The sequence below is a fragment of the Desmodus rotundus genome, chromosome 13 (assembly GCF_022682495.2).
Source record: "Desmodus rotundus isolate HL8 chromosome 13, HLdesRot8A.1, whole genome shotgun sequence".
NCBI lineage: Eukaryota > Metazoa > Chordata > Mammalia > Chiroptera > Phyllostomidae > Desmodus > Desmodus rotundus.
In genome coordinates, this window is record NC_071399.1 from 21,946,033 (window position 1) to 21,972,971 (window position 26,939).

At 46.6% G+C, this 26,939-nt stretch overlaps 1 protein-coding gene across 2 annotated transcripts; it reads right to left on the reverse strand.

Moving 5' to 3' along the window:
• Nucleotides 1–1,374: 1,374 nt before the first annotated feature.
• On the reverse strand, nt 1,375–26,690 carry RAB11FIP1 (RAB11 family interacting protein 1). 2 transcript variants are annotated; one of them, XM_024562722.4, is made up of 6 exons: nt 26,243–26,690; nt 12,305–12,744; nt 10,700–11,486; nt 8,078–9,952; nt 7,185–7,293; nt 1,375–2,942 (listed from the first exon to the last, which is right to left on the reverse strand). In XM_024562722.4, exons 1-6 carry the CDS (start codon nt 26,617–26,619, stop codon nt 2,724–2,726), a joined length of 3,807 nt encoding a protein of 1,268 aa, XP_024418490.2. In that variant the 5' UTR covers nt 26,620–26,690; the 3' UTR covers nt 1,375–2,723. The 2 variants fall into 2 exon arrangements, with proteins under 2 accessions (XP_024418490.2, XP_024418491.2); XM_024562723.4 differs by lacking the exon at nt 8,078–9,952.
• Nucleotides 26,691–26,939: the final 249 nt, after the last annotated feature.

The following is a 26,939-nucleotide window of genomic DNA, read 5'->3' on the forward strand; positions in this document are numbered from 1 at the left end:
GGATTTCGTTCTCCACCTAAGACAGCCTTTCAGCCTCGAGGGATTATTAGTTAGTAGTTCTAAAAAAGAGAAAAGTCAGTTGGGAGAAGGGACCCAGTAAGGAAAGACCCTGCATGAGTTAACATGCAGTTGCCTCTGGCCTTCCATACAGCATGTGGCTGAGTGCCACGGACCTTCCTCCCTCGATGCCCTTTTGGGGTCCCACTGTCAGGAAAGCTGGGACCACACGCACGCATCCGTTGGTATGTGCAGACAGGCACACACCTCTCGGGTCAACAGCTGCTCCTCGTGGCCAAGGGCAGACTTTCTCCTTTGCCATTCTGCTACCCTGATACGCTTCACACAGAGGAATAAAAGGGAAGGACAGGACAGACACCTGTCAAAGTCCGAGGAATGAGATGACATGAAACAACCAAGCAAAGGGCTGACATTTTTTTCATGGAGCTGACCTCCAAGGGAAACTCACTGCCAAGCGTTTGGCATTTAATCTGATGCTTCCCTAAAGTACTGACTGTTCTTTCTGGAGGCAGCTCCGCAAGGCCGAGAAGAGAGCCGCCCCGGCTTCTCCTGAGCACAGCCTCTGCCCGGGGCCCACCCGTTAGGTTAGCATTTGCAGCAACTGGGACGTCAGCGTTCACGTCCCAGTTCTCCTACAGGTCGGGCACAGGCCTCCAGACCTATGCCAGGTCCAGGAGTCCCGCACTCCAACTCAGCAAGCCCTGCTGATGGCTCAGAGCGGGCTCAAGCTTTTCTTAGATAAATTCTCCCCCAAAGCAGAGTCCTCAAGGACAGTAATTAAGCAATGACCTTCAGGCTAGCTACTTTGAGATATACAGGAATACTATAAATTGAATTTTTTTCCCCCAGCAGTGGTAGAAAACCACTTGAAGTAAATTGAAGTAAATTGTCCTTCATTCTCCAGAGTTCCCAAGTGGCGTTTTAGAGCACAGGAATTCGCTCCTCCACCCAGACGTCCCTCTCACACACTGACCGAGGTCCACACCCGAGGTCCTAGCAGCAACCTCCAAACCCAGCCGCCCCGCTGAACAGCGCAGGTCTCCAGGCCAGCTCTTCGAAGGAGAACCCATTCAGAGCACACCTGCCCCCCAGTGCACTTGGGTGATCACAGTCAAAACACATTTATGTCCAGTAAAAAACATGTTGCAGAACACATATATACATGTACATTTTCAGAATTCAAGTGAATATACAGTTCTCTCTGTAGGGGTTTCATAGCACTACAAATAAGTTTCATAGCACTACAAAAATACAAGTCATCTGAGAAGTTTACAATGGTCCCCAGTACTGTAGGAATGAATTAAATAAAATAGTTATAGATAATTAAAAGCTAACTAGATAAATCAAGTTATAGTATCATCCTTCAGATTAAAGTGCTCCAATATCACTAAGGTTGAAGCAAACATGATTTTGAAAAGAAATTCTACTGCCAACAATCTTGACTCTTAACCTCAATATAACGAGAACATACGAAGAAGAGACTCCCAGTTTAATACTTGCTAGTACTGCCACCCTTGCCCACCCCACTGGCCCGTGATATTCCTGCCCCAGGGAGAGGTCAAGATCTGATGAGATTCCGTCGTACCCAGGAGAAAAAAAGGAGTAATACGGAAACCTTCTAATTCCAAAATTAGGTTACTAACAATGAAACTATCTGAAGAAACTGAGCTGGCATATTAAGAAGAGGGCAAGTGTCCTAATTTTAAAAAATATGTGTATTAATCTAGTTTTTAAAATGCATCAATCCCAAAATAAATATCATCTTCTTGCTCTTCACAATTTTATAACAAGAGAGAGAAATGCCAGGAAGAGCTGCCTAGGAAACCGGGAAGCTAAGGCAAAGGGGAAAGGCCACAGGAATCCTACTAGAACCATTCCAAACCTGGTGGAGCCGGTTCAGTAAGTGCTTGGGTCACCCAACCCCTTATCAAGGCACTGACTAGGCCATGCTAGCCAGCAGGGACCCTGCAATCATGCGAGGACTTGGACCAACTCCCCCTCACTGAGTGCAAAGTGACTCTCTCATTCCCCTCCTGCTATTACACTCCTCCAGGGCCCGTGGCCCTACACAGAGCACACTGTAAGGCTAGAAAGTAGTGGAAGCTGATGTTTAGAAAAGGCAACTTGTTCCAAATCTACAAGGCACGCTCAAAGGCTTTCCCTGCACTCCTCTGCTCTAGTCCAATCAAGACCAAGTCTACGAAGCCTGTGAGGTTGACGTGGTATCAAAATTCAGCATCTGCAGCCAAAAAGCCATACCTGAGCTACTCAACAGCCAAGAAAGGATGTGTAACACAGCACCTTCTCATTTCACCCCAAGCATTAATGGCTGGGGGATACATATTTTGGAATCTCGACATCGAAGAAAGGAAGCCCCAGTGTAGAAAATACACTGACACCCCTGGCACCACGTGACTCTCTGGGCCAGGATCCGATCTCATGACCATGTCTCTGGGCCAGACGTGAAGTATTCACAACATAAGGCACGGTGGCATTTAGAAATAACACCCTGGGAATGTACAGTAAGAGATTCATTGTAATAATTAACCGGGCTCCCGGCGGTCGGACTGACTCTTGCCAGATGACATGCAAGGGAGATGGGGACGTGGGGCCTGTGTGCTAGTGATCAGGCACACAGAGTCCTTGACCTCGGGAGGAGGTGGAAACAAACACGCAGAAAAGTCTCCGTGTCGTGCACCGGCCTTTCACATCTTTCCTGCCTTTTTGCCGACCTGAGCGGGAACTCGGAGGATGTTGGGGGTTTCTTCCATGACCCTGACTAGCAGGTTGTCGATGTAGTCCTCCAGCTCACGAACCTGGAACTCTTTCTTGCTTATTGTTTCTTTCTGTTTGAGGACCAACTGGATCAGCTCATCGTGCGTTAGCTGTGCATAAGCAAAAGCAGGGTCCGAGGGGGTGTATTTCTTTGGAGAAGAAGGGGGAAAAGAAGAGATAAAGTCAGCAAAGAAGTCTAAATATCTAAGAGAAATACAAAACCGGGGCTCAGGGACTGTAACCCGAGGCTCAGGACTTTGGAGTTCAGGGAGGTAGAACGTGCTCTGGGAGCTGGACGAACAAGAAACCACTGCTACACAGGTGATCGGGACAAGCTTCAAAGACGGAGTGACATCTGGACCAGGCCTTGGAGATGAATCACACATGTAATCTCCTTCCCAGGAAAACAGGATTTTGGTTTTAATTATAAAAGGAATATTTGTTAATCATTGGAAATCTCAAATACAGAAGAGGAAAAAAATTATTACCTATAACTCCAACACATAACATTTGGGTCTCTTTCTTATTTTCCCTTGGTTTCTTTGTGGTATGTTTTACAACTTTAACATCACACAAAATATAGTTTTATAGCTTCTTTAACTTTTTATTTTGTGAGTCTTTTCCCATCACTAAATTTTAGCAAAAATTGCTTTTGTAATGGATGCTTAAAATTCCATTATATTTTAACCATCCCTCTCGCTGGGTATTTAGGCTTTCAATCTTCACAATTATATAATAACATTTTAATTAATATTTATTAACATAAATCTTTGGTCATATCTCTAAACATCTCCTTAAGATAAATGCATAGGATTAAAAAGGCATACACTTAAGGTATTTCATACAAACTGTCAAACAGCTATTCGGTTTAGATTCTGTAATCCAAAGGGGAAAGTATGCAGGACTTTGAAACCATTAGAAGATTCTAGCAATGTGATGGTTTTAAAAATTATAAACGATTCAGCATTACAGAAAGTGAGCAATGGCCACGAATAGAAAGAGATGCAAAGAAAATGCCCATTAGCTCGGGAAACAACAGTGCCCAGTGCCGCATATGCCCCCCCAGGATTTTCACATTGGATTTTTTCCCGCACAGTTGTAACAATAATGACATACATTCAAAGGGTGTCCAACTTTTTCCATGGGACAGATGATTTTCAGATGTAGTTGGCTGTATTGTTTTTAAATGGAAGTGTCAAAGCCACCTGAGTAAATAATATACCCCTAGTTATAAGTCATCTATAACAGATGGAGGACCTGAGAAAAATACCTCCCACCCATGCAATATAGTAATGATTCAGCTAGCTTTTCATAGCTGTAACTATGCAATTTCTTTCTCTATCCTCTGTCTTACTTTGCAACATTCCAAAGAGTAATCCTTTTCGTAAGTATTGTTTTTGCCTCAGTGCAAAGGCATCTATCTAATATATGGCCAGCCAACAGCAGTCTCCGGGAAACTTTCCATATTTACTCCGAGTATTTACTAGGTATGGTCCAGGACCAAGAGCTTTGCTGCAGGCAGGCAGAGGGGCATCAGCCAGGCTTACAAATCATGAGCAAACCAAGCAGCAATTGCCTTCGTTTTAAGTAAGTTATTTTCTCATCGGGGCCAGGAGATAAGCCCCTGATTAAACAAGCTTTGAAGAGTAAATAAATTGGGAGCCAAGGGTCTTTCTGGCTCACTTCCTGAAAGTTAGGTGTTGTTTCTCTTTGGAGCCAAGCTGCATTCCACAGTAAAAGGAAGAGGGCATGGGAAGCCACTAAATGACTTTAGTTTTCATCACCTTCATGCTGTTCTTTCACTCAATTTCCTGGTAAATATTGTTAACTCCAAAAGACAAGCGCTGCCTCTTCTACGCTATCACAGAGCCCAGCCAAGCTGAGCTGCTCAAGTTACGGTACATGTTTAGGCCAGGGCTAAAACACAGTAGGTACACAGCTCTGGCTGCAGCGGGTAGTTTGGGGATAAGGCAAGATGGCTAGAAGATGCTAACTTCTTTCCAGCCACAATTCATTATTACTACTCGACCTCTTTTCTTTACCTGAAACTCAGATCTCCAGCTTTTAGTGAAACTTCAGCCCAGCTCCTGGTGGCATAGGCACAGCCTGCTCAGAGGCATTAACGACCACCCAACGCTTTCAACATACTTGCAGGAGGAAAGGAGACATGAGCAAAAAGCTTTACTTTAAAAACACAAAAACTCTTTGATGTCCTGGAGTCCATGGGACTGTAAAATCTATGACTGAATGAAGCTTCTAGATGCCCTTTATAGAAATAAACTTCATTTTTACCGACTACAGTCCCCAGTGGTCATTTAGGTAATTCCTCTCCACATATTTCAAACACAACACAACCTTGCACACTAATGGTCACCAGTCACTCAGGAAATCCTTCTCCTCCAGACCATCTGACAATGAGTCAAAGACCAGAGGTCTGCCACAAGGCAGGGTTCTGAATCCTTCCGATCTTGGTACCAGGAAGGGCAGGATGAAGACACCCAAAGGAGAAATCATCGGGGAGGTTGATTTTGTTTTTGCAGAGAGTTTTTTTGTTTTGTTTTGTTTTAATGTTAGCCCACACTTTTTAAAGAGAAGAGAGCCTCTAATCAAGCAATACTCTTCCAGGAAATTGAGCTTAAGGAAATAATGTAAAGGAAGAAAAAAAGTTCTATGCAAGAAATTGTTCACTGTGGTATTACTCATCTTGCAAAACAGAAAACATATTGTAAAGCTGTACAGCTGAAATTTAAGTAATGTTATTAACCAATGTTATCTCAATACATTTAATTTTAAAACATAAAACAACCTAAATGTCCAATAATAGGGAAATGGTCAAGTGAGTATTGGTATAACCATTTCAAGAATAATTAAGTAGCAACATGTAAAAAAGGTTACAATATACCATTAAGTGAAAAAGAACTGAAGAGTGTTTCCATGCAGCTGATGAAGCTGGAAATATCATTTTGCATCTACCATATCCATCAACAGATACTAAAACCTGTAAATCAAAGGTTGATGAGGAATAGGATGTTTATATAGTCTGAAATTAATTCCCCACAAATTTCTTATTAACTGTAAAGGGAAAATTAGCACCTTTACACTTGAGAACCTGGGTGGACACCACCTAAACTAAGTCATCAGAATTAGCACTGCCCTGGCAGGGTGGCTCAGCTGGTTAGGGTGTCGTCTCGACTCGCCAAGGTTGCAGGTTCAATCTCTGGTCACGGCACATATGAGGATCCACCAATGGAGGGATAAATAAGTGCAACAAGAAATCCATGTCTCTCTCTCTCTCTCAAATTAATAAATAAAAATTTATAAAAAGAAATCAATTGCAGAGCTAACACTTCCATGTCTGGTACAAACTGATACGATGTGCCTGTTTATGCAATACACTGCGAAGGATCCGTTATTTCTACAGTTAATTCCTGCCAAGAATGTGTAACCTCAACCAAACCATGAGGAAACACCAGACAAATCCAGACTCAGGCAAATTCTACAAACAACTGACCTACGCTCTTCAAAGATGGAAATGTCTTGAAAGATAAAAAAGGCCGAGGAACTATTCCAGAACAAAGAAGGCTAGAAAAACTACACATAATGAGTGATCCTGGATTGGATCCTGGACTGGAGGGGAAAATTACCCTAAAAAGGACATTAATGGGACAATTGGTGAAACTGAAATATAGACTATAAATGATAAAAGAGTATCACATTAATGTTAAATTTCTTGATTTTGATAAATGTCCCGATCTTAGGGCATTTATCCACACTGAAGTATTTAGGGGTAAGAGAGGCATGATATAAGCCACTTACTCTCAAATGGTTCAGGAACAAAACCATAAATATACAAAAAGAGAACAAAGCGGGGGTGGGGAGAATGCAAAAGCAAATCGGGTAAAGTGTTACCAGTGGTGAATTGGGATGAGAGGTACACAGGACTTCTTTGTACTATTCTTTGCAACTGTTTTAAAATTTGAAATTATTTCGGAATAAAGTTACAAAAGTTGCATATATCTATGCAATGATGACAACTATAAGAATTTTATGTCCTTGTCAAAAGATAAAAAAGGATACAGGACAATGAAAACATCTCATTTGAATGGGCCTGAGGGTACACGACATTTTCTTCTCATTACAGAGAAGTGCTGATGTCAATTATGTTGCTTGAGACACAACAAATTTGACAATAACCAAATAACCATAAGGGAAAAGTAATTTCTCAGTGGCAGGTGCAGGGGCTTCCAAAGATTATCCAAAGACAGGAGATGTACGACCAAGTCTCTCCTGGTGCTACCTACTGCCCGAGGAGCTGTATATAGTGGTGATCCTAGATACGGATTTTTTTTCAGATCCCTAATTAACATGCCCATTTCTTGGAGAAGACGTACCTTCATTATGGCTTCGTTGATCAAGTTCTCACTGATGATAGTGGCAGCTCCCAAGCTAGAGGTAGCAGTCTTGGGGGCTGTTGTGTTCATTGGCTTCACAGGATGAAGTCTAAAGACAAGGGAGAAAGGATCCTTAGACCTTTCTGTAACCGCAAACTGAGACACTGCGCATCTCAAAGATGGCAGCCAGCCAGGGAGACAAGGGCGGAGAGTGGTGAGATGCTCTGTTCTCATCTCCCGTCTAACACACGCCAACGTCCCTGAGGAAATGAAAGCAGTTGGCAGCGGGCAGCCATAGGCAAGCCAGCAGAGCACACCCCTCGAGCCAGGTGTGCTGCTGACATTCTCCCAAGCCCCTCGTCCTTGTTATCAATGTCAGGAGAACACTAAAGCCAATCTCCTATTTGGGGAGGCAGCTGCAGCCTAGCACTCCACTGTGGGCGTCCTTGCAAAGCCTTCTGTTCCTCAGCAGTAGAGTAAAGAAAGAGTTCAGAACAAACATGCCAGCTTCACAATGAGTGGTGCAAAAAGGAAGCTTTAAAACGCTGCTTGGTGCCACCACTCAATGTCAGTTGGTTTCGGACACTTTTAAGACACTAGTCGTAGTATATCTATGCTATTTGAGGGACCCAAGTCTGACTGTGCAGAATCATTCCTAAACTATTTTTGAAGGCTACCACTACATTCTTGCTACAAACACAGGAGTTTATAGCAAGACGGCTCTTGAGGTATTCCCACCAACGAAGAGAACCCTTTTAACACAGGCCCTGCCAGCAAAACAGGTGGGTGCCCCCTTAGGGCATCCGTGCAGTTAGAAAGCCAGAACCTCCACAGGCAAAAGGCAACGAGGGACACTGCTCACATGTATGAAGACAATCTGCCCCAACTCTCACCTGTGCTTGGCTGACCCAGTTCCAGCTGAGACTGGATGTGTCTCCGAGGGTGAGACCCAGGCCTGAAGAAGCGGCTTCCTCTTGCCAGAATTTTCCACTTTACCAGGGAGGCCCTCTGCTGTTGCTTTTATTTGAGATTCTGCTGTACTGGTGGGGTGAGTGTCAGAGTGCGGATAGCTAGGGCAAGAGTGTGTGGCAGCAGAGGGCTGGGAAAAGGAGGGGCTGGAGATAGCAGATTCCAGGGCCGAGTCAGGAGGCTGCCTCAGCCTCCCACTTCCCATGGGTTTTTCCTCCTCGCCATCGCCAGGGCCTGGCAGCTGTGTATCCAAGCGGGAGCTCCTGCCAAGATATGGTTTAGGAATTCCTGAAGCTGCACTCTGCTCTGAAGAAGCCCTAACAGATGCTTCGGGTGCTTTCGACCTGAGGTCATGCAGGCTGTCTGTGGGCGCTGCCAACTCAGCTGCAGCGCCACTCGGCACCTTCTCGGGGTGGGCAGGCAAGGCGCTCGAAGACCAAGCTCCCACTCCCAGAGGCGCCACCTTTGCTGTCTCTCTGTCATCTTCCCCCTCATCGACTCTTTCATCATCTGACGCGACTTCAGGAATGGAAGGAAGGGTTAAGTCCAAATCGGCTGTGACTGGAGAGTTAACACCTGAGGCAGACTGAAGGTCACCCATGGGATCAGACAGTAGACCCTCATGGTCACTGGCTTTGCTCTGATTTTGAGCCATGAGAGTATCGTCTTCCTCAGTCCTAAAAAGTGGAATGTCTTCCCCTGGGCTTGGGTCACACACTGGGCCTTCTGAGACACTCTTCTCATGCGAGGGGAGGGGAAGGTGATCAGCCATGGCACCTGGCACACCGGAATTCAGCGACCTGGGTTCAGTCCCAAGTTCCCCCTCGGAGTCTTCTGCGTGGGGTGGCTCTCTGTCAGACACATTGCCGGGGGCAGCCCCTTCACACCTCAGCTCCTGGGCGTTACTTCTCTCCTCCTCCACCAGTCCAGGGGACTTCTCCACCTCCTCCTCTGTAAAGAGCTGCTCAGAAAACGACACGTGCTTCTTGATTTTTTTCCAGCCCTCATCAACATTCAGCCCCATCTCTTCACGTCTCCGACTCACAGAGTCAAGTGAGGGGACCGGTTCTCCCGTTTGAAGAGGAGGCACTGCTGGTTTGACTGCGGAAGTCACTCCACCATCCCTAACTGTGTTCTCCTCAGAAGACCCAGACCAACCCTCTAAGTCTGCGTTTGGCCGCATCGGAGGCTCCCGAGCTGGGCTTTCCTTCCTGCCACTCCTCACCGAGAGGGCAACTGTTACTTCTCGGGCCCCGTCGGATGAAGGGACATAGTCTTGCTGTCTGTGGGGGGGAAACCGCACAAGTTCTTCTCGTTGCCCCACTTCAGGCTGCGTCAGGAGAGACTTCTCGAAGTCATCACCACTCGTGTTCTTCCCCGTGTCTATCTTGCTGGCCCTCCCCACTGGAGACTCTTCTGACCCTTGATGCCTGGGAACGGGGGGCTGTTTGGGACGTGATCCCAGGGTATGAGAAACAGCATGTGGAACTTGTGTTAAGTTCGCCTCTCGCAACTCTGCTTTACGGAGCAGAGGTGGTTCTTCAGAACCAGCCCGGCCCTGGCCGATGGAAGGCCAGCTTTCAATGGGAGTGGATGTGGAAATGGGAGCTGCTAGAGGAGGAGCTGAGAAAACAGAGAAGACAGAAGGAGATTCTGAGGACTGCGTCTCTGACTCGAGCCCCAGTTGGGAAGGGACAGGTGTCTGACCAGAACTGGAAGGGAGAGCAGAAAGAAAGGGAGGAGAGCCGGGGGAAGAAGGAAGCCTGGCTGTGGGTTGAACCTCTGGAGACACTTCCAGTCTGCAAAAAGGACAAGATAAAATCTGCAGGTCAGTTGCAGATGCTGCAGGAGAGGCGGAAAACATGTAAAAATACAGTCATTCAAAGGGGAGAACTTATTGTTACACTCGGGGCAGTACCTTAATAAGTTAAAAAAGGAACACAACACTACTTAATATGCAAAAGGGACACTTGTTATCACCACGCATATCTGCGACACGGTGGGCTCTCCGCAGAAAGGCCCAGGTAAAGTGACAGCCTCGTTTCCTTTGGTGATACACAAAAAGCATCTAAACGATTCAAAGCAGTAAAAGATGCGCCACAAGAAGCACGCACAGATTTTGACGAGCAACAGTCTCTGTGTGCATCTGTGCGTGTCCCTGTGAAATCACAGCAAGCGGAATCTCAAAAACACGCCTCTCCCACTCCAGACCACAGGAACTCTGTGAGGAATGTGAGTCATGCTGAAAAGCAGAACCCCGAGGCTCACTCAGGCTCTTGCAACAAGACGCAGAGTAAACACAGAGAACTGTCACATGCACGCTCGAGAGTGGACCGAGCATCCCTGATGACAGCAAACCAGTGCTACAGTGGAAGGAGGAAAGATAACACCAGCCTCAACAGCAGACGCGTGAGACTCAAACACAGGTCCTACACACACTGCAACCAAAACCTGGCATTTCCCGCGTGCACCCACCCCTCAGAATCTGCTAAGCCCCGTGGCCTTCCCCTGGGTCTGACGATCACGCGAGAAGGGCCAAGACTCACCGAGGCTTCACAGCTTTGGTCTGGGGAGCCCTGGCAGAGGTCACAGGTGGTGTCGGGTCAGACTTGGGCCCTGGGTCAGCTTCCGGTTCTGTGATCTGCACTTCTTCAAAGGGGTTCAGGGACTTTCCCCGTCCAGAGATAATGGCCGTTGTGTCCTCTTCGGGTCTCTTCACAAGGCCTTCAACAGGCCCTGGCCCGTCCTCCCGAAGCATGCCTTCCTTCTCCTTCCCCGGGGGGGCAGCAGGGCTTTCGCCTTCACTGCCCTTCGCCACATCCTTCTTTCCCGTTACCAGAGAAAGCAGAGAGGACTTCCTGTTCTCCTGCTTCTTGCTCTCTTTGGTTTCTTTCACAGCCTCAGATTTCGCTGGAGCTGTGTTTTCCCGAATGTCCCCGCTGACTGGAAGCCAGGAGGACGGCAGGGTCATGGATTTCGGAGAGTTCTTTGTGGAAGACTCCGAGAGCCGCTTGTCAGAGGACACTGCACCCCCTTCCCCAGGTTCCTTCCAAGACCGGGGAGCCAGATTTTCTGTAGACGAGAACAAATGCTTCTTCCTGAAGCCCTGCGGGGATGGGGAGGAAGAAGAGGTGCTGTCCTTGGTCTCATTCTTGCCTTCCGGCTGCTCCACGTAAACATGGTTCCCGTTGATACAGACATTAGAGCGGGAAAGGGAGTCGTTCTTAGACCGCAGGCCGCCAAGAAAGGAGAGCCCTTCCTTCTTGGGCAGGCTGAAGTTGATCTGGTTCAGCTGCTTGGGATCCGCACTTCCTGTTCTCTTGTGAGGCATGACTGTGGGAAGAAAAACAAAGAAAAACGGGAGTCAGTTAAACGAGTGGTTCAAAACTTGGGGGGAAGGGGTGGAACTTGTCCGTGTCTGAATACCTTTTTCGTTGTCACAACTATGTGGGGGTGTCCACTGGCATCTAGCACACAGAGCCCGGGGAGGCTCCCAGAGATCACACAATACATGGGACAGCCCCCCCTCCCCCAACAAAGAATCATCTGGGCCAAACTGTGAGTAGTGCTGAAGCTGAGAAACCCTGCATTTAACCAACGGAAGGGGCAGCACTCTTGGTAGAGCAGCAGGATCTGGCCAACGGTGGGAATTTGACCACTGAAACTGCAGTTCAAAACACACAGTTAATTCAGAGTTCAGGGAGCTGGATTCCTCAGCTTTCGCCAGGGATGCGTCCCATGACGTTTAAGTCTAAAATAGGAGTTCAGTAAATACCTGATGAATTAATGAAATATCAGTAATGTTCTATGGGTTCACCTTTAATTTAAAGAAAAAAACAAACCACCCTGGATACACTCGTTCTGTCAGTTCTAGAAGCTTGAACTAATGTACATCAGTTATGAAGTCAGACATTTTGGAAAAGGAATCTATACATTCTTAGAAACCAGAGGACTAGGAAACAGAGAAGGCTTCCTAACAGAGAAAATCCGTCGTCGTCGCCACCACCATCCCCATCCCCACCATGGTCATTTTAGTAACTGAGAAGCTGGACTGAAATCTTCCTCTTAAGATTTGTTTGTTCGTTCTCCCTCAAAGCAAAGTAAGCTAAGCTGACGGAGAGATGCCCAGTAAGGAGGAGGAGGAAACTCACTGTCCGAGGCAGAGGAGGACTCGTCCTGGTCGTCACCCTCCCACCGGGACTGAAAGTCTCCAGGGCGAAGCAGCACTTTGTCTGACTTTGAAGTAGGCAGGACAGACATGGACTGGGAAAGTGGCGTTTTCTGCAAATTAGACTTGGAAAACAAGGTCTTAAGCTTTGACTTCTTTTTCTTGTCTTTCAAAGGTGACTCATCATCACTGTCGACTGAGGGTGATGTGCTAGGGACAATGGCTGACGCGGTGTCTGAGGCACTGTCCTTATTCTTCCCCTTCATCTTGTCCTTCAGTTTCCCAAACGGACTCCGAGACTTGTCCTTCACAGAAAGGTCAAACATGCTGGCGGTCATGTTGTTCCTCATAAACTGGATGTCAACCTCAATTTCTCCTCGCTCTTTATCCTTCTTGCCTGGCTTGGATTTCAAGGTGTACCACCTACAAGGAGAAAGATGGAGAGGTTACCTTAGGGCTGAAGAGCCTAAAACAATGATCACGAACCCCACTAACTGGCCTTTCCTCTCTGCAATAACCAACCTCTTACACAAACACATTCTTACGTTCTCTTCTTTGGGGAGTCACGGCTGGGGTGAGGGATGAAGAAAGAACTTGTAGTTTTACTTTTGAGGCACCATCCACTAGGCAAAGAGAGGATCTGACTCTGAACTCGGCATATCATCACCTAATATCTTAATTTAGTAGCATTATGCCTAAAAATAAAATAAATAAACATTCCATCAAATCATGTCCTATGACTGGTATTTTCCTTCAAGGGGGTGAAAATGCAAAGATCGTACACAAATAGTTAAGAAGGTAGAATGCAAATTTACAAGTAAATCTCAGAGAAAAGCAAGAGTTTGTACAAAGGCCCCTGCCAGAGGGTAATGGAAAATATAAGACATAGTGAAAATATATATAGATTCTATTTATATGAGGCAACCAGAGTAGTCAAATGCAAAGAGACAGAAAGGGGAATGGTGGTCACAAGAGCTGGAGGAAGGAGTGAATGGGGAGTTAGTGTTTAATGGGGATATTGCTTCAGTCGCGGAAAATAAGAAAGTTTTGGAGACAGGTGGTGGGGACGGTTGCACAACAATGTGGATGTGTCTAATAGCACAAAACTGTACACCTAAAAATGGTTAAAGTGGTACATTTTGTTATGTATGTGTAATTTGTTTACCACAATTTTTTTTAAAGAAAAATTGAGAGGACGCATTCTTCCCTAGCTTAATAATCAGGGGAAAAAAGGGGGAGTATTTCAAACATTACTCAAGTATTGCTTTTGGTCACTTGCAAACTACTTCAAGATATGGCAAATGATTCGTCACTTCAACTGCACTGAAAGCCCGAGATCTCCCCTCGGCATTTTCCAGCTGGTGAATCTGCAAGAATGTGAGTAGCATCCTCGACAGAACAAACAGCTCCAAGTGCATGACCTCCTGACAGCCAGCCCCAGGGCCACCTTCGCAAACTGAGAACCCACGATCTGACTTTCTTTTCAGTGACCCAGTTAAGAGCGGAGGGCCATGGGCTTTAAGGAAATGAGGGTTTTGCCCAAACGAGCACAATTTCCTCTTTCACGTTCAGCCTGCCTTGCTCGCAGGGCAGATCACTGACCCCGCTAAGGCAGCTCGCCCTACACTTAAAGGAAGGGGGCAGAGGGAAGTAGAAATCTAACACTTAAGTGGCACCTGCAGCATACCTGGCATGCACACAGGGAGAAACATCCTCGGTTCAGTCTCATAAGAATGACATCTCTTTATCTCTAAAACAGAATATTCTACCCATTTTACAGATAACAAGATAGAGGCCTGCAAGTGAGGTAACCGGTACAAGGTGTCACGAGTGCTGAGGGGCACAGTGGGTTCTGAATCAGCTCTGCTCCTCAGAGCTCCCACCTGTCCCGCACGCCACACCAAGACTCCTGCTTTGCACTCTTTCCTAACTTATCTTCGATGGGCCACCTTCTCGCAGCAACACACAGAAAGGAGGGCTCAAGTTTAAACTCTTTTTAAGGAACATTTCTGCTTCTAAGTTAGACATCCTAAGATAAGAGTAGAAAGGGGAAAAACTCCCCGTAGTTTGCTGTCGATTCTAAATCATAAGCTTTCATAAAGCCCAGTGTACAAAGCCATCAAGAGAACTTAACCTGCGTTATCAACATACAGGCAAGATCTGAGAAAATGAGGTGAGCTATGATTTTGGACCTTGAGGAGAAATCTCGCGTTTGTGCTTTTTGGAACCACAGTCCACAGCTGCAGAGGGAGGGGGAGGTGCCGCCCTGTCAAACTACCTGGCCCCTGCCGGCCTGTGTCTTTCCAGTGCATTCTCCAGGGCCTGGCCTGGAGTCTTCGCATATTTCTGACTCAGGTGTTGAGAGGGTTATTTGTACTTTTCTCTTCTGACACTCACGTGCTAAATGGTAGCCTGGGTGATGGCCGGTGGCTAACTTTTGTAAATACCAGTCATAGACACCTTGAAAAGCGGAAGTGGCTGGAAGCTGAACGCGAGGGCTCCGATGACCACAGCAGCCACGGCAGAGAGCTTCACCTCCCACCCAGGGCATGAGGAGACAGGACAGACCTTCAAAGAACACTTGGCAGTTCTGGGGACCAGGCTGGCCTTTCCAAAAATATCAGTGCCGAAGTCTGTTTACTTTGAGCAAATCTCTGGCCAACTCTAGAATCCTCCCTGAGGGCCTATTATCATTTGATGCACAGGTTCAATCCCCAGGCACTAAAGTGGGATTTGTTTTGGAAATTTCCAACACCTTCAGAAGGTGTGAACAGGCCCCTCACCAACTGGTCCAGTCTGCTCATTTTCACAAACAAACCAAATACCAGGTAGCCAAGAACAGCCATTGGGCTATTTAAGGAGGTGAAAGGCAGACAGAATCAGAGGCAGGTAAGCATCCCATGCAAATGCGCAAAATTTTTTAAATATCTATGCTGGGTTTATTAGTATCTGCCATCAAGAAGTAACAGCTTGAGCTAAAGCCAACCCTGTGCTGGGCTTATTAAAGCTAGAGGGGAAGACGGGAATTGTTTCTTCTACCATCAATATTATCCAAGAGATATTACACACGTATAATTTGATAACAACAGTGAAAGGCATGATCCTTAAATCACCTTATGGAATCCCAAACCATGTCCCAACCCAGAACATGGAACTGGGTTTAAATATTTAAAACATCAATTCAATTTTAAGTGTTTCTGTTCATTTGCTTTTTAAAAAGATTTTATTAATTTATTTTTAGAGAGAAGGGGAGGGAGGGAGAGAGAAAGAGAGGGAGAGAAACACCAGTGTGAGAAACACCATGGGCTGCCTCTCCTACACGTCCCGAATGGGGACAAACCCACAACCCAGGCATGTGCCCTGACCGGGTATCCAACTGGTGACCTTTTGCTCTGCGGAACGATGCCCAACCCATTGAGCCACACAGGTCAGGGCTCATTTGCTTTTAAGGTCACTTAATTCCAGCACCTTGCAGTAGTTCATAAATATTAAAGCATGGCCACAGAGCATGTCAGTGTGGGTGTGTTCAGCATTACCTTTCACACAGGCCCAGAAAGCTTGCATTATCTCAGAAATCAGGGATGGGTTCCTAGTCCAAAGGGCAGAAAATAGACAGAAAGCCATAATCCCAACGTAGCAAGTTTATTTTCAAGCCCCTTCCTGGGAAAACCCTGCAACCTATCAAAAAATGTCAAATGATCCCTTCCATAGCAAACAATAATTTTTACTTATAATTAAAATCCAGTTCTTCAAAACTTAAAAGGATCCCTGAATACATAGGAAGTGACAGAAAACTTACATAAACTATATGTTTTAAGTAACAACAGACATAGGGCAAAAATTCAAATCATACAAAAATGGTATAGAAAACTTCACTTAAGTCTACACTTTCAAAAAGAAGCCTTATTAAGAGCAGTGGGAAACGTGAAGAAGAATGAACTGGGTAGAGGAAGGAAAAGAGGCAGGACGCGGGACACCGGACCCCCACCCCATCATCCCCAGCGGCCGAGCTGGGAGCTACTGCCCAGATCTGCATTGTCCAGTCACCTGGGCTTTGCAGTGGCCATTTTGTGAACAGTTAAAACCACCCAACCATGCCCAATTCTCAGGGCTGATCTGCCTCAGAACGTGCTGTTTCTCAAACCCACGGAAAGTGGATCCCAGGGGCCTTCTGTCGGAATGCGGCGGGGGGGGGGGGGGGGGGGGGTTGGGGGGTGGGAGGGTGGGAGGGTGGGGGCGCGGGGGGCGCGGGGGGGCGGGGCAACTCCTGCTCTGGGGAAATGAGAGGCACGGGCAGGGGACTGCACTTGTGAAGGACTGACTGGTATGTCTCAAAACTAATCTTTCTGCAGATGAGGCAAGCATGTCTTTCCTTCAAAACATTCCTGAGGACACACTCAGAGAAATGATGGTTTTACATGCCAGGCACTGAAAACACAAAAACGAAGAGGCCAGATTCTGCCCTAAAAAACTTAACTCCTGGGGGTAGGGGCTGGGGGGGGGCGGGTAGAGAGTGAGCTTACGAATGTTGCCACAAAGTGTCTGCAGCATTGGCACAACTGCTCCTTTCCTCTCTACCTCTGAAGCGTGCGAAAATAATTGCACATGAAAGGATTCTATCATTTCATCACAGATGAGAACTCACACACAAATATCGGTGGTCGGCAGCTAGTTTAAACCCCAAGGGCCTATAGGAACCACCTACTTAGGGATCCAGCAGAATAAACTAATACTGTACCCTTGGACTGGACACAAAAAAGGCAAGGCAAAGGAAGACTGCACGCAGCGCAGCTCACGAGTTAGTTCAACATTTTAATGTGCTTGTTTAATTTCACGGGAGCCTCGTCTATGGGTCCAGCTGGGACTCGAGGGCCAGTAGTGGGCTGCCTGGTCCCTTTCCTCTGCAAAATCTCACCCGTGACTTGCAGCATGCGTCACCTCCACCATAGCCAAGCATTGTGCCTGCGCATCACGACCCAAGGGATTATGGCCCCAGGTCAGGGAAGAAGCAGGAAGGGCAAAACAGCACCTGACGTGGTGTTTTAAGACAGAGGACACATTCATCTTTCTTCGATGAAGAAATGTGAAAAAGCAGTTCCTTAATTGGCTTCCCCAGGGAATAAAACTAAGGCTGAAAATCAGGTGGGGTTAGCCGCTGTGGACATCTGTGAGGGTTCCGAAAGAGTGATGGGTAAAACGTCCAGACTCTGCTCCTGGGAGCCTAGAAGCAACGCACAGCAAACAGGGACAGAGATGTTTGTGACCCATAAAACATGTGTGGTGTGTACCTTGCAGAAGCTAAGTAGTTTGACCAGTTTTGTCATTGACCAAAGTGGCTGGTCATCATTACCTAACTCTGAACACAGAATTACCGCCCAGCCAACTCCCCTGCCCAGGAGGGCCTTCCCCTCTGCCCACTGTCAACTGCTTGGAAGAACTGGTAAATCACAACAGCAGCAAATAGATCTTTCTTTACCCTCATTTTAGCCATTCTAGCAGCAATGAAAGGCTATCTGTAGCCATCAAACTCAATCCTAAAAGTTGGTAAGTGACATGGTACAGGAGAGGTAACAGAAAAAACAGGTTGAAAATTATTTCGGTCCTTTCTATATTATTTGCTCTACCGACATTCTGTTAGGAAGTAATCAAAACAGGTTATAGAAACATTTTAATTAAAAAAAAAAAAAACTGACTCACACTCATGCCAATCCAACCATCACCTTTTAACATATTTTCTTGAAGTCTTTTTCCTGCGAATTTTAACAGTCACCAGCTGAGAGAGTTCAGGCAAGTCACATGACCTCTCTGCGGCTCAGGCTCCTCCTCTGAAACAGGGTAAAACACGCCCACCTCATGAGGATGTGAGGATTAAATGGCTTCACACACGTAAAGTGCTCAGAACAGTGCCTGGTATTAGTAAGCACTTGGTAGGTGCTAGCTATAATTATTGCTTCGTTGTAGCCAAAGTACACGTGCGATTTTGTTCGCAGCACGTTACAGACTTCACTGTCTTGAAGTCTCCACGCCCATCATTTGTAACGACTGCGCGACTTTCTGTGAAGTGCGTACATGCCCCAGTTTACCCGTTCAGACGGCTCTCCAAAGGGAATTGGAGATTCCTACAGTTCTGATTGACTAGGCATCCAAACATCCATTAACTAACAACAACTTGCGTTTGATGGGGGTGAGAAAAGACTCAATTACAAAATGAGTTTGTGTTACACGATTTCCAAAATTGAAAAGCATAAAGGGATTTTAAAAATACCATGATCGGTGTATATTTTCTGTAACTTACCAAGAGATTTAATTAATGGTCCTCAGGGTTTCCACATAGCAGGACAGACATGAAACAGAGGGCTTCCACACGATGTCAGAGACATGACAAGATGGCATAATTCACTGAAGTACAAGGTTCGAGACATGTTTTCTAAGTTGAAAGCAATACTAAACTCCTTGTATGTAAAGACTAAAGGGAATAGCAAGCAACAGCATTTCAAGATTCTCTGAGAATTAGAAAAATTAGCTCACTTTTAGCCATGTAAGTCCACCCTTGCAATCATTTACTGACCTTTTTTTTTACCTGATCATATCTCAAAAAGCCACAAATGTTAATATTCTACCATCCAATCGGATATTTCACCTCCAGCCCACATGTAAATGCCACTGATGTGTTCTATTTGGTCTGAACAGTGTCATGGCAACCGCAGGGTCCTTTATCACTCATGCAAAGAGATTGTAAGGATGGAAAAAGAAAATGCAATGTTTTGGTGCACCATCTTTTGACCAGGACAAAAAGAAACAAACTTCAGCATGACAGACATCAAAAAACACTCAGCCTACACTCTACCCCACAAACAGATTCACACACTCCTTTCTACGAGAATTCCTAGCAAGGAAGCAGATAAATTTATGACTTATCTTGCAATCAAGGTAAGTCAGTCCCAAGGAGCCGGGGTGGGGGTGGGGGATGGTACTCACACCAAGAGCAATCCTGTTTTCACAACCAATGATTAGTGAAAATGAAAAGTGCCATCAGCTCTGGCTGGTGTGGCTCAGTGGACTGAGCGCAGGCCTGTGAACCAAAGGGCCACAGGTTTGATTCCCAGTCAGGGCACATGCCTGGGTTGTGGGCCAGGTCCCCGTTAGGGGGCTGACGAGAGGCAACCACAAATTGATGTTTCTTTCCCTCTCTCTCTCCTTCCCCTCTCTCCCAAAATAAATAAATAAAATCTTCAAGAAAGAAGAAGAAAAGTTCCATCGGTGTAAAAGGAAAACCCCGCAGGACTGGTGCTGTGGTGGGCCACACCCTTGAAGAAATATCCCAGCACCCAGCCTACTGCTGGTCTCTGCACACAGGACACCCTTCTTCCTGATCACAAGAGGCCTTTTCAAACTAAACTTTCTGGAAGCCTTAATTGTTCTACCCAGGTTAGCCATGTCCATGTTAATAAGAGTACTCATTTTTAAAAGTGAAGTGTGCAGAGCAGCCACACCTCTAGAAACATTTTTCGGGGATTTCTTATAAATGCTTTCCCTCTTCTCCATCCAGAGGCCGGCATTCAGGAAAAGACACTTAATTACCACTGCCTTTTCTCTCTCCACAGGCACATTCCTAAATGTGTCCCTCAGGGGCACCCTGGAGACTAGCACGTGATTTTTTTTTTCCCCTAACAGATTATCTACAGACTTCTCCCTGAAGGAAAGGAATTTCTTTTCTCATTAGTGACTAAAAGTGGCTCCTTTGCCCAAAGCATCATTAGCCAACAAGCTGCAGAAGGCAGCCTGCTTCTTCAATGCTCGGCAAGAGCACAAACAGGGGAACTGCCAAAGCAGAGCTTCAACCTCACACTTCGGGCACCTCCAGTCTTCAATCCACCGGACTAAATGTAAGACTTAACAGTTCTCCATGTCCGCTTAGGCACACGGCCACCTGCCCGTGCCTGAGGAACTCCAAAGACACACACACACACGCCCTCACTCTCCGAGACCGTGAGCTCCTCGACGGGTCACAGAGCAAAAAACAAGACCAAAGTGGTCTCTGACCAAGGGAGAAGCAGGTGAAAGTCAGGCTTGGTCTCCGCCGGGGCCAGCTGGGGCATCAGGTCTGACCCAGGCCACCTGAAGGGGAGCAGAACACACTTGCCAAGTTTTTCCCAAGAAAAATAATCCTGGCAGCGGGCTTACTTTCTTCAGAGGCCAGTACAAGGGTCTCACTGTTGATCTTGTTGGACTTCAAAGGCCTGGGAATTGAGAGATCTATACCAGACCCAGAAACAGAGGCCACCCAGGGAACTGCTCTGAGATGAAGATAAGGCCTAAAATGACCCGCCATCACTCTCTCCACTTGGGTTAGGGTTTCCTAATCCTTCTGGAGCTAAACCAGAGCTAATGTCCCTCCAAAAGTATAGGGTGAGAAGAACAGTTTTCTAGGACGAATGGCAATTAAAATGTAAGTATTTTAATAGATCTACGATTATTGTTAAAGAGGAAGAAGAGTGATATCAACAAATATGTTTGAGCTGATGACATTTTAATCAGCACATGTATTGCTTTTAAGGTAATTACAACATTTTTTAGTTAATAACTACAATTAAAACAACAGATGCTATTTATAAAAACCTTCCCACTGATGGCAGTTATAGAAATACAATAGAAGTCTTTGTAGCCAAAAGGAAGTTTAAGTCAAAGGGAAAAGGCACAGAGCTCTTGTACACTTACATTCCCTAATGTGAAAAACATTTAAGCGGCTGACTTACATGCCTCCAGAGTTTTGTTTTCCATTTACAGGTTCACTTTTCCTATTTTTCCCTTTTCTTAGTCCTATATTCCTTGAAGTAGTGACTTCATCAGCGGTGTTGGAACACACCAGTAAAACATGAGCAACACTATTACAAAACAAAGACTCGGCCTGTATGAATACTGTAAATACTTGTAGACACACATATACACGCCCTAGGTTTAATAGTGTTTCCTACTAATGCACTCCAGCAGCAGACTCAACTCAACTCACAGGTGTCACTGCCCAAAACTGTCTTTGTGATGGTGACCTCACCTTATTGCAACGACTGTTGGGAAAAGAAAGCAGCCGTCACTTCCTGGTTCATTTTCGACAGCAAGCTCTCCTCATTTCATTTGTTCATTCTTATCGCTTCCTCTCACTCACCCCCACCCACATCCAATCCATCACAAGCCAAGCCAACTGAGCCTCCAGAATCTCTCTGAAATCCACCCACCTCTGTCCATCTCCACAGCCATCACCCTAATCCAAGCCACCAACATTGGTCCCCTGGATTACTGCAGTGGCCCCCCATTTTGTTTATTCGATTTCAAGTAGGCCTGTTGCAAATCCATTCTCCATCCAACAGCCATGGCAATCTTTGACGAAGTTGATTACACCACCCCTATGCTTTTAATACTCACTGGCTTCCCACTGTTCTTCAGTAAAGCCCTGGCTTCCTCTTCAGCCTCGATCTACACAGTCTCTCTAGCTACTGCAGGGCCTTTGCACAAACTGCACTCTTCTGCCCCCATCAGCCCTCCTTCCTCTACTCATCACTAGAAAAATTCCTCCTTATTCTTGAGGTCTTTGCTCAGAGAGGCTATCTGTGATCTTTAAACCATGTCCTTCCCGCTCTTTTCTCTTATGAGAGCCTGCTCTCTTCCTACACAGTACTTACCATAATGCATGATGATTTATTTATGTGTTCGCTTTTCATTTGTTTAATGTCTCTACCCTCCACCACCACCACCAGCCGCCCAAGGCTCTGAGCTTCCCAAAAGCAGGAATTGCATTTGTTTTGGTCACCGTTGTTTACACTGTATACCCAGTACCTGGCACATAGTAGGTGTTAAAAAAATATTTATGAAAGTATGGATAAACTTTAAGGACAAGGGGGAACAATCAGTTAAAACTTGCCCCATGCTAACCGAATGTCTTACAAATAAAATTATAATCAAATAATACCATGAAAAACACAAGGGAACATCTTTAAATAGCACCAGAAAAATGACTCTGAGGTAACTTCCCCCTTCTTAGTCACTTCACTCCATGGCCATAAGCAGGTCAGGGTTTATCCCAGAGCGGACAGAGATGCTCTTGGGCTTTGGGCTATCAGTTTCCTACGCTGGAGTGGGAAGGGACTGTGACTGGGTGAGAGGTAGGAGGATTTCCAGTAAGGCCCAATATTATCTTTAAGGGGAATCCCAAGAAAGGAAAGCCTTTCCAATGTTGCTCAAATGTTCCATTCTATTATGAAAAGCTTAAGAGTGTGCTCAGGAAACCTAAAGGTATAAGCACATATACTATTTATGATTTGTGAATCATACATCTCTACGGTCTTCTAAGTCATTTCCCTGCCTCCAACTCTCCCCGAAAAACAGCTCTCTAGCCCTTATTTCTCTTTAATAACCCAAATTTCCTTTGGCAACTTATTACAGCATCTTTCAACACTTACAGTTCTTCAAAAATAGTTAACCTTTATAAATACCCAAATCCTTTCCTATACAACCAAATTCCCTCTCAAAGCCTAAGCAGATATAGGAAAATGACTCTCCACCACTCACTCACTCTCTTCACATCTGGAAGACTATTCCAGGATTGAGTGTCACGATAGTTACACAATGGCCTTTCAGTCACCAGCCTGAATATTTGTTTTAATCTATCTTCAACAGATAATTTCCCCAAGTTTTGTTGCTCTTCTATCCTAAAAAGTTTTTTTTTAATCCATCTAGAATCCAAACCACGTGAGACTAGAGAACTGAGCAAAGAACCCTACCTGTCAGTCACCTGATTCTGCCTCGCAGATGCATGTCTGTCTTATGACCGTTTTATGAACCTTGGAGACTTAACTGATTCCCAGCTGGGGCCCCAGGTCTTTAACAGATACGTGTGAGTGTCAAACGCATTCATCCCTATTTCTTAAGTAAGGGGCTGTGCACTCTTCCCTATTAAATGCACCCTATCCCGTAGGTCTGCCCTGTTCGGTGCTTTTAAAATGTGTGTCATCACACTAAAATCAAGGTCTACAGAATCTGAGTAATTATAAAGAGCATACCTCTTGACTCTGAAGATAGGATAGATGAGGGCTTATCAAGATAACAAATGCGGACATGAGCACAGTCAGCTCTAAATGCCTTGAGTTGCAGCTTCTCGACCCACAATGAAAGTCAAACTCTATAGCAGCAATCTCCTTTGCTGGAGATGAACACGCACTCATACACGAACCTATAGACAAAGATATGGGCTTTTGTTTTGTTTTGTTTAAAGATTTTATTTATTTATTTTTAGAGAGAGGAGAAGGGTGAGAGAAAGAGAGGGAGAGAAACATCAATGTGTGTGGTTGCCTCTAGCACACCGCCAACTGGGGACTTGGCCCGAAACCCAGGCTTGTGCCCTGACTGGGAATCAAACCAGCATCCCTTTGGTTCATAGGCTGGTACTCAGTCCTCTCAGCCACACCAGCCATGGCATGAGCTTTTGTTTTATTTCTGGTTTTCAGTGTGTGAGGGGAGTCAAACCATTAATAACTAGCTCAAATTACTTCCTAGCCGAACCAGTTTGTTAAAATTCCGCCTCTCATTCTCCAGATCTCAGCTCTCTTGAGGGCCCGGGTGATGTACCCTGGCCTCAGACAATTTGTCTAACCGGGTTCCCCCAGCACCTTGGAAAGTCCCAGGAAGTGACAGGTGGAAAGCTTGTAGTTTCACCTCCTACTACAGAAGCAAAGAAGCCTTCATTTGCAATTATTAAAAAAAAAAAAAACCCATTCACTAAGCACCATTTCCTACAACCTGATATTGTGACTAAGTGGTAATCAGCTCATATAATATAGAAGCGACCATCTAGGTTTAGGATTACATTGGAGAAAATGAAAATGAAGATGCAAAGACTAAACCCTTCCTGAAACAGGGAGCTTAAGGAGGGTTGCTTTCCTCACAAAGCAGTAACAGAACTTTTAAAATCTATATTAACCCAGGAACCCAGAAACAGCTTACAAACATTAATTAAGTCGGGCAACAAGCTCCATTCATAAATAGGGAAACCTGGGTGTTGAGAGACCAAGCAGCCTGAAGCCCAACAATGAGTCAGGACCAGAGTGGGCACCAGACAGGGGAATCTGGAGTCCCCTTCTCTGGCAGGGAGATGCACTCTGTCTTTCACGGGAATAAAATGTTCCCATAAAAAACAGATGGTAGAGACTGATGATAACATCCACACATCGTGGGTTGGGACCAAACGAAGGACTGCTAATGGCGCCCAGTTGAAGCTGGAAAGGAAGCCAACCCAAGGCCCCAGATGTCATTTAATAAAATGAAAAATGAGCATAGCTTCAGCCCCTCCTCAGCAAAGACACTGCTCACCTTATGGCTTGTAAGTTGATGCCAAGAAGATACCCCATCCATCCTCACCTCAAGGCTCTCTGTTTTTATCTGATTTGAGTTCAGAAATGCCTATTCATCTTTGGCCAAATAAGCGAATCAGATATGGTATTTGCAAGCATGGATGCTGAAATTGGACCCACCCTACAGAAAATGGAGTCTGGTAACTTCAAACCCTCTGGCTTTTCCCGTATCCTTCACAAGGGAGAGTTAAAATACTGTTTATATCTAAAACACAAAATGTGAATCAACGTGCTTCATAAACTGTAGGGGCGAGGTGGTAACAATCCTGGCTTGCATATGTAAGGTCCAGCAAGTAGTCAAGAAAGTGAGAACAGCTTTTGGTACACTAGCTGCATAACCAAATGTTCCGTTCCAAACACCTGGGAAAGAGAACAAATAACTGAGTAAAATGTTGGAGTGAACTGGGTTTTGCCCAGCTTTCTCTGCAGGAGAGAGATACCCTTGGCTGGGAGCTACAGGTGAGCAGCCATCTGGTGGGAGCAGGGCTAGGGACAGAACTTGACAAACTCCAAAGAAAAACAATGCCTACCTCCCAGCTGAGCTTGGCCAAGGGCAGAGCCTGGCTCCAGACATCACTGGGAAATCCAAACTAATTTGGAGCCCAGGCAAACAGGGTTAATATTTTTCGATCTGAAGGTTAAGACCAAACTGTTCTAGCATTCTTTGGGGAGGAGAGGGGGGAAGGGAGGGCCAAATTCTCTTCACAAATCCTTTAGGCCCTGGTGAGGTGGGGGTGGGAGATAGCCATCACCGGGCAACTTGCACTCCCCATTCCCCGCCCTCACCTCCACCGGCCCCACACTGTAATACCCCTGTTCCGTCCCTGGATGAGCCTCTAGAGCCGGGGGTGTCAGTGGGTTTCACTCCCCCAGTTAATCCTCTCTGTGCCGTGGCCAAGTACAGTAAAATACCTAGGAAGCTTTCCACATAATTAATGCATATATCAAATACACACACTACTGGATTATGGGGGGGAGGGGAAGGGTTATCAAGGAACATGTTTAATGGACACATGGACAAAGCTAAAGGGGGGCAAGGATCGAGGGGGGGAGGTGGGAATGCGTGGGGTGGGAGGGTAGTGAGGGGAAAATGGAGACAACTGTACTTGGACAACATTTAAAATTTTTTAAAAATAAATATACACATTACCCACACTAACAACAGGAATTCGTCAGCCCGCATGTATTTTCAATTCATCAAAAATTCATGCAGTGCTTACTAAGTTCCAGACGCTGAGCGAGGTCTTGCCGATTCAAAATCGCCCCAGGTACCCCTCCCAGCTTTCAGAGCCCACAAACTAGGAGAGCTGGGGCGGGACAGCCGAAGAAGTTGAAGCTAGGGGAAAATACCAACTACTATTGCTCCAGGAAGGGATCTCTTTTGAACGGTTTCTCTCTGTCCGCCTCCCTGAGACAGCAGCGCCGTGACGGCCCGATCACTCTAAACGGATCTAAGCGCCCAGGCCACCCCGCACTGCCCACGCCTCTGCTCCGGGTCCTCTCCCGCGGCCCGCACTCACTGCGTCTTCCTGCGACCCTGGTTTTGATGCAGCTCCCGCAGGTCCACCTCGGCGCGGCCCAGGAACTTGTCCAGGCCGAGCAGCGCGCGGTGCAGCACGGTCAGTTGCAGGGTGACGGCGGCGGCGGGCGCAGCCCCGGAGGACAGCAGCGGCGGCAGCTCGAAGGTGGCCTCCTCCCGCCACACCGGCGCACCCAGGCTGCGCTCTGACACCGAGGTGGCGTACTTCTCCTTGCCCACCTGGATCACAGCGTACGCATCGCTTGTGCCCCCCGGGCCCTTGGCCCGCAGACCCCGCGCCTGCAGCACCGTCACCTGCACGTGTGTTGGGGACCACACGGTTCCCGGGCCCCGGCCCGCCGAAGCCGCCAGCGACATGGTGACAGCGCTGTGATCAGCTCCAAAGCTAGGAGATGATCGCCGCGACTGGCGGCCTCTACAGCCCGCCCCGCCGCCCCGGCCACTTTAAGGCTTCCGGCCACGCCCCCGCCTGGGCCCGCCTCTCTCAGGCGGCCCCGCCCCACCCACCTACCCGCAACAACTGCTGTAGCGCAGGCCCCGCTGGGCCCCGAGCGCCGGGGGGAGGGGCGGGGCTGGCGAGGCGAGGGCAGGGGCGGGGCTTGGAGGATTCTGGTCTGTGAGGTGGTAGGTAGGTGAGGGATGGAATCCACAACCGCCCAACAGGAACTGGACAGAGA

Coding starts and splice junctions, on each gene's coding strand:
- RAB11FIP1 (XM_024562722.4), bottom strand. CDS start 26,619: ATGTCGCTGGCGGCTTCGGCGGGCCGGGGCCCGGGAACCGTGTGGTCC. Junction 12,745..26,242: donor CAGGGTCGCAGGAAGACGCA/GTGAGTGCGGGC, acceptor TTCTCCTTGTAG/GTGGTACACCTTGAAATCCA. Junction 11,487..12,304: donor GTCCTCCTCTGCCTCGGACA/GTGAGTTTCCTC, acceptor TTCTTCCCACAG/TCATGCCTCACAAGAGAACA.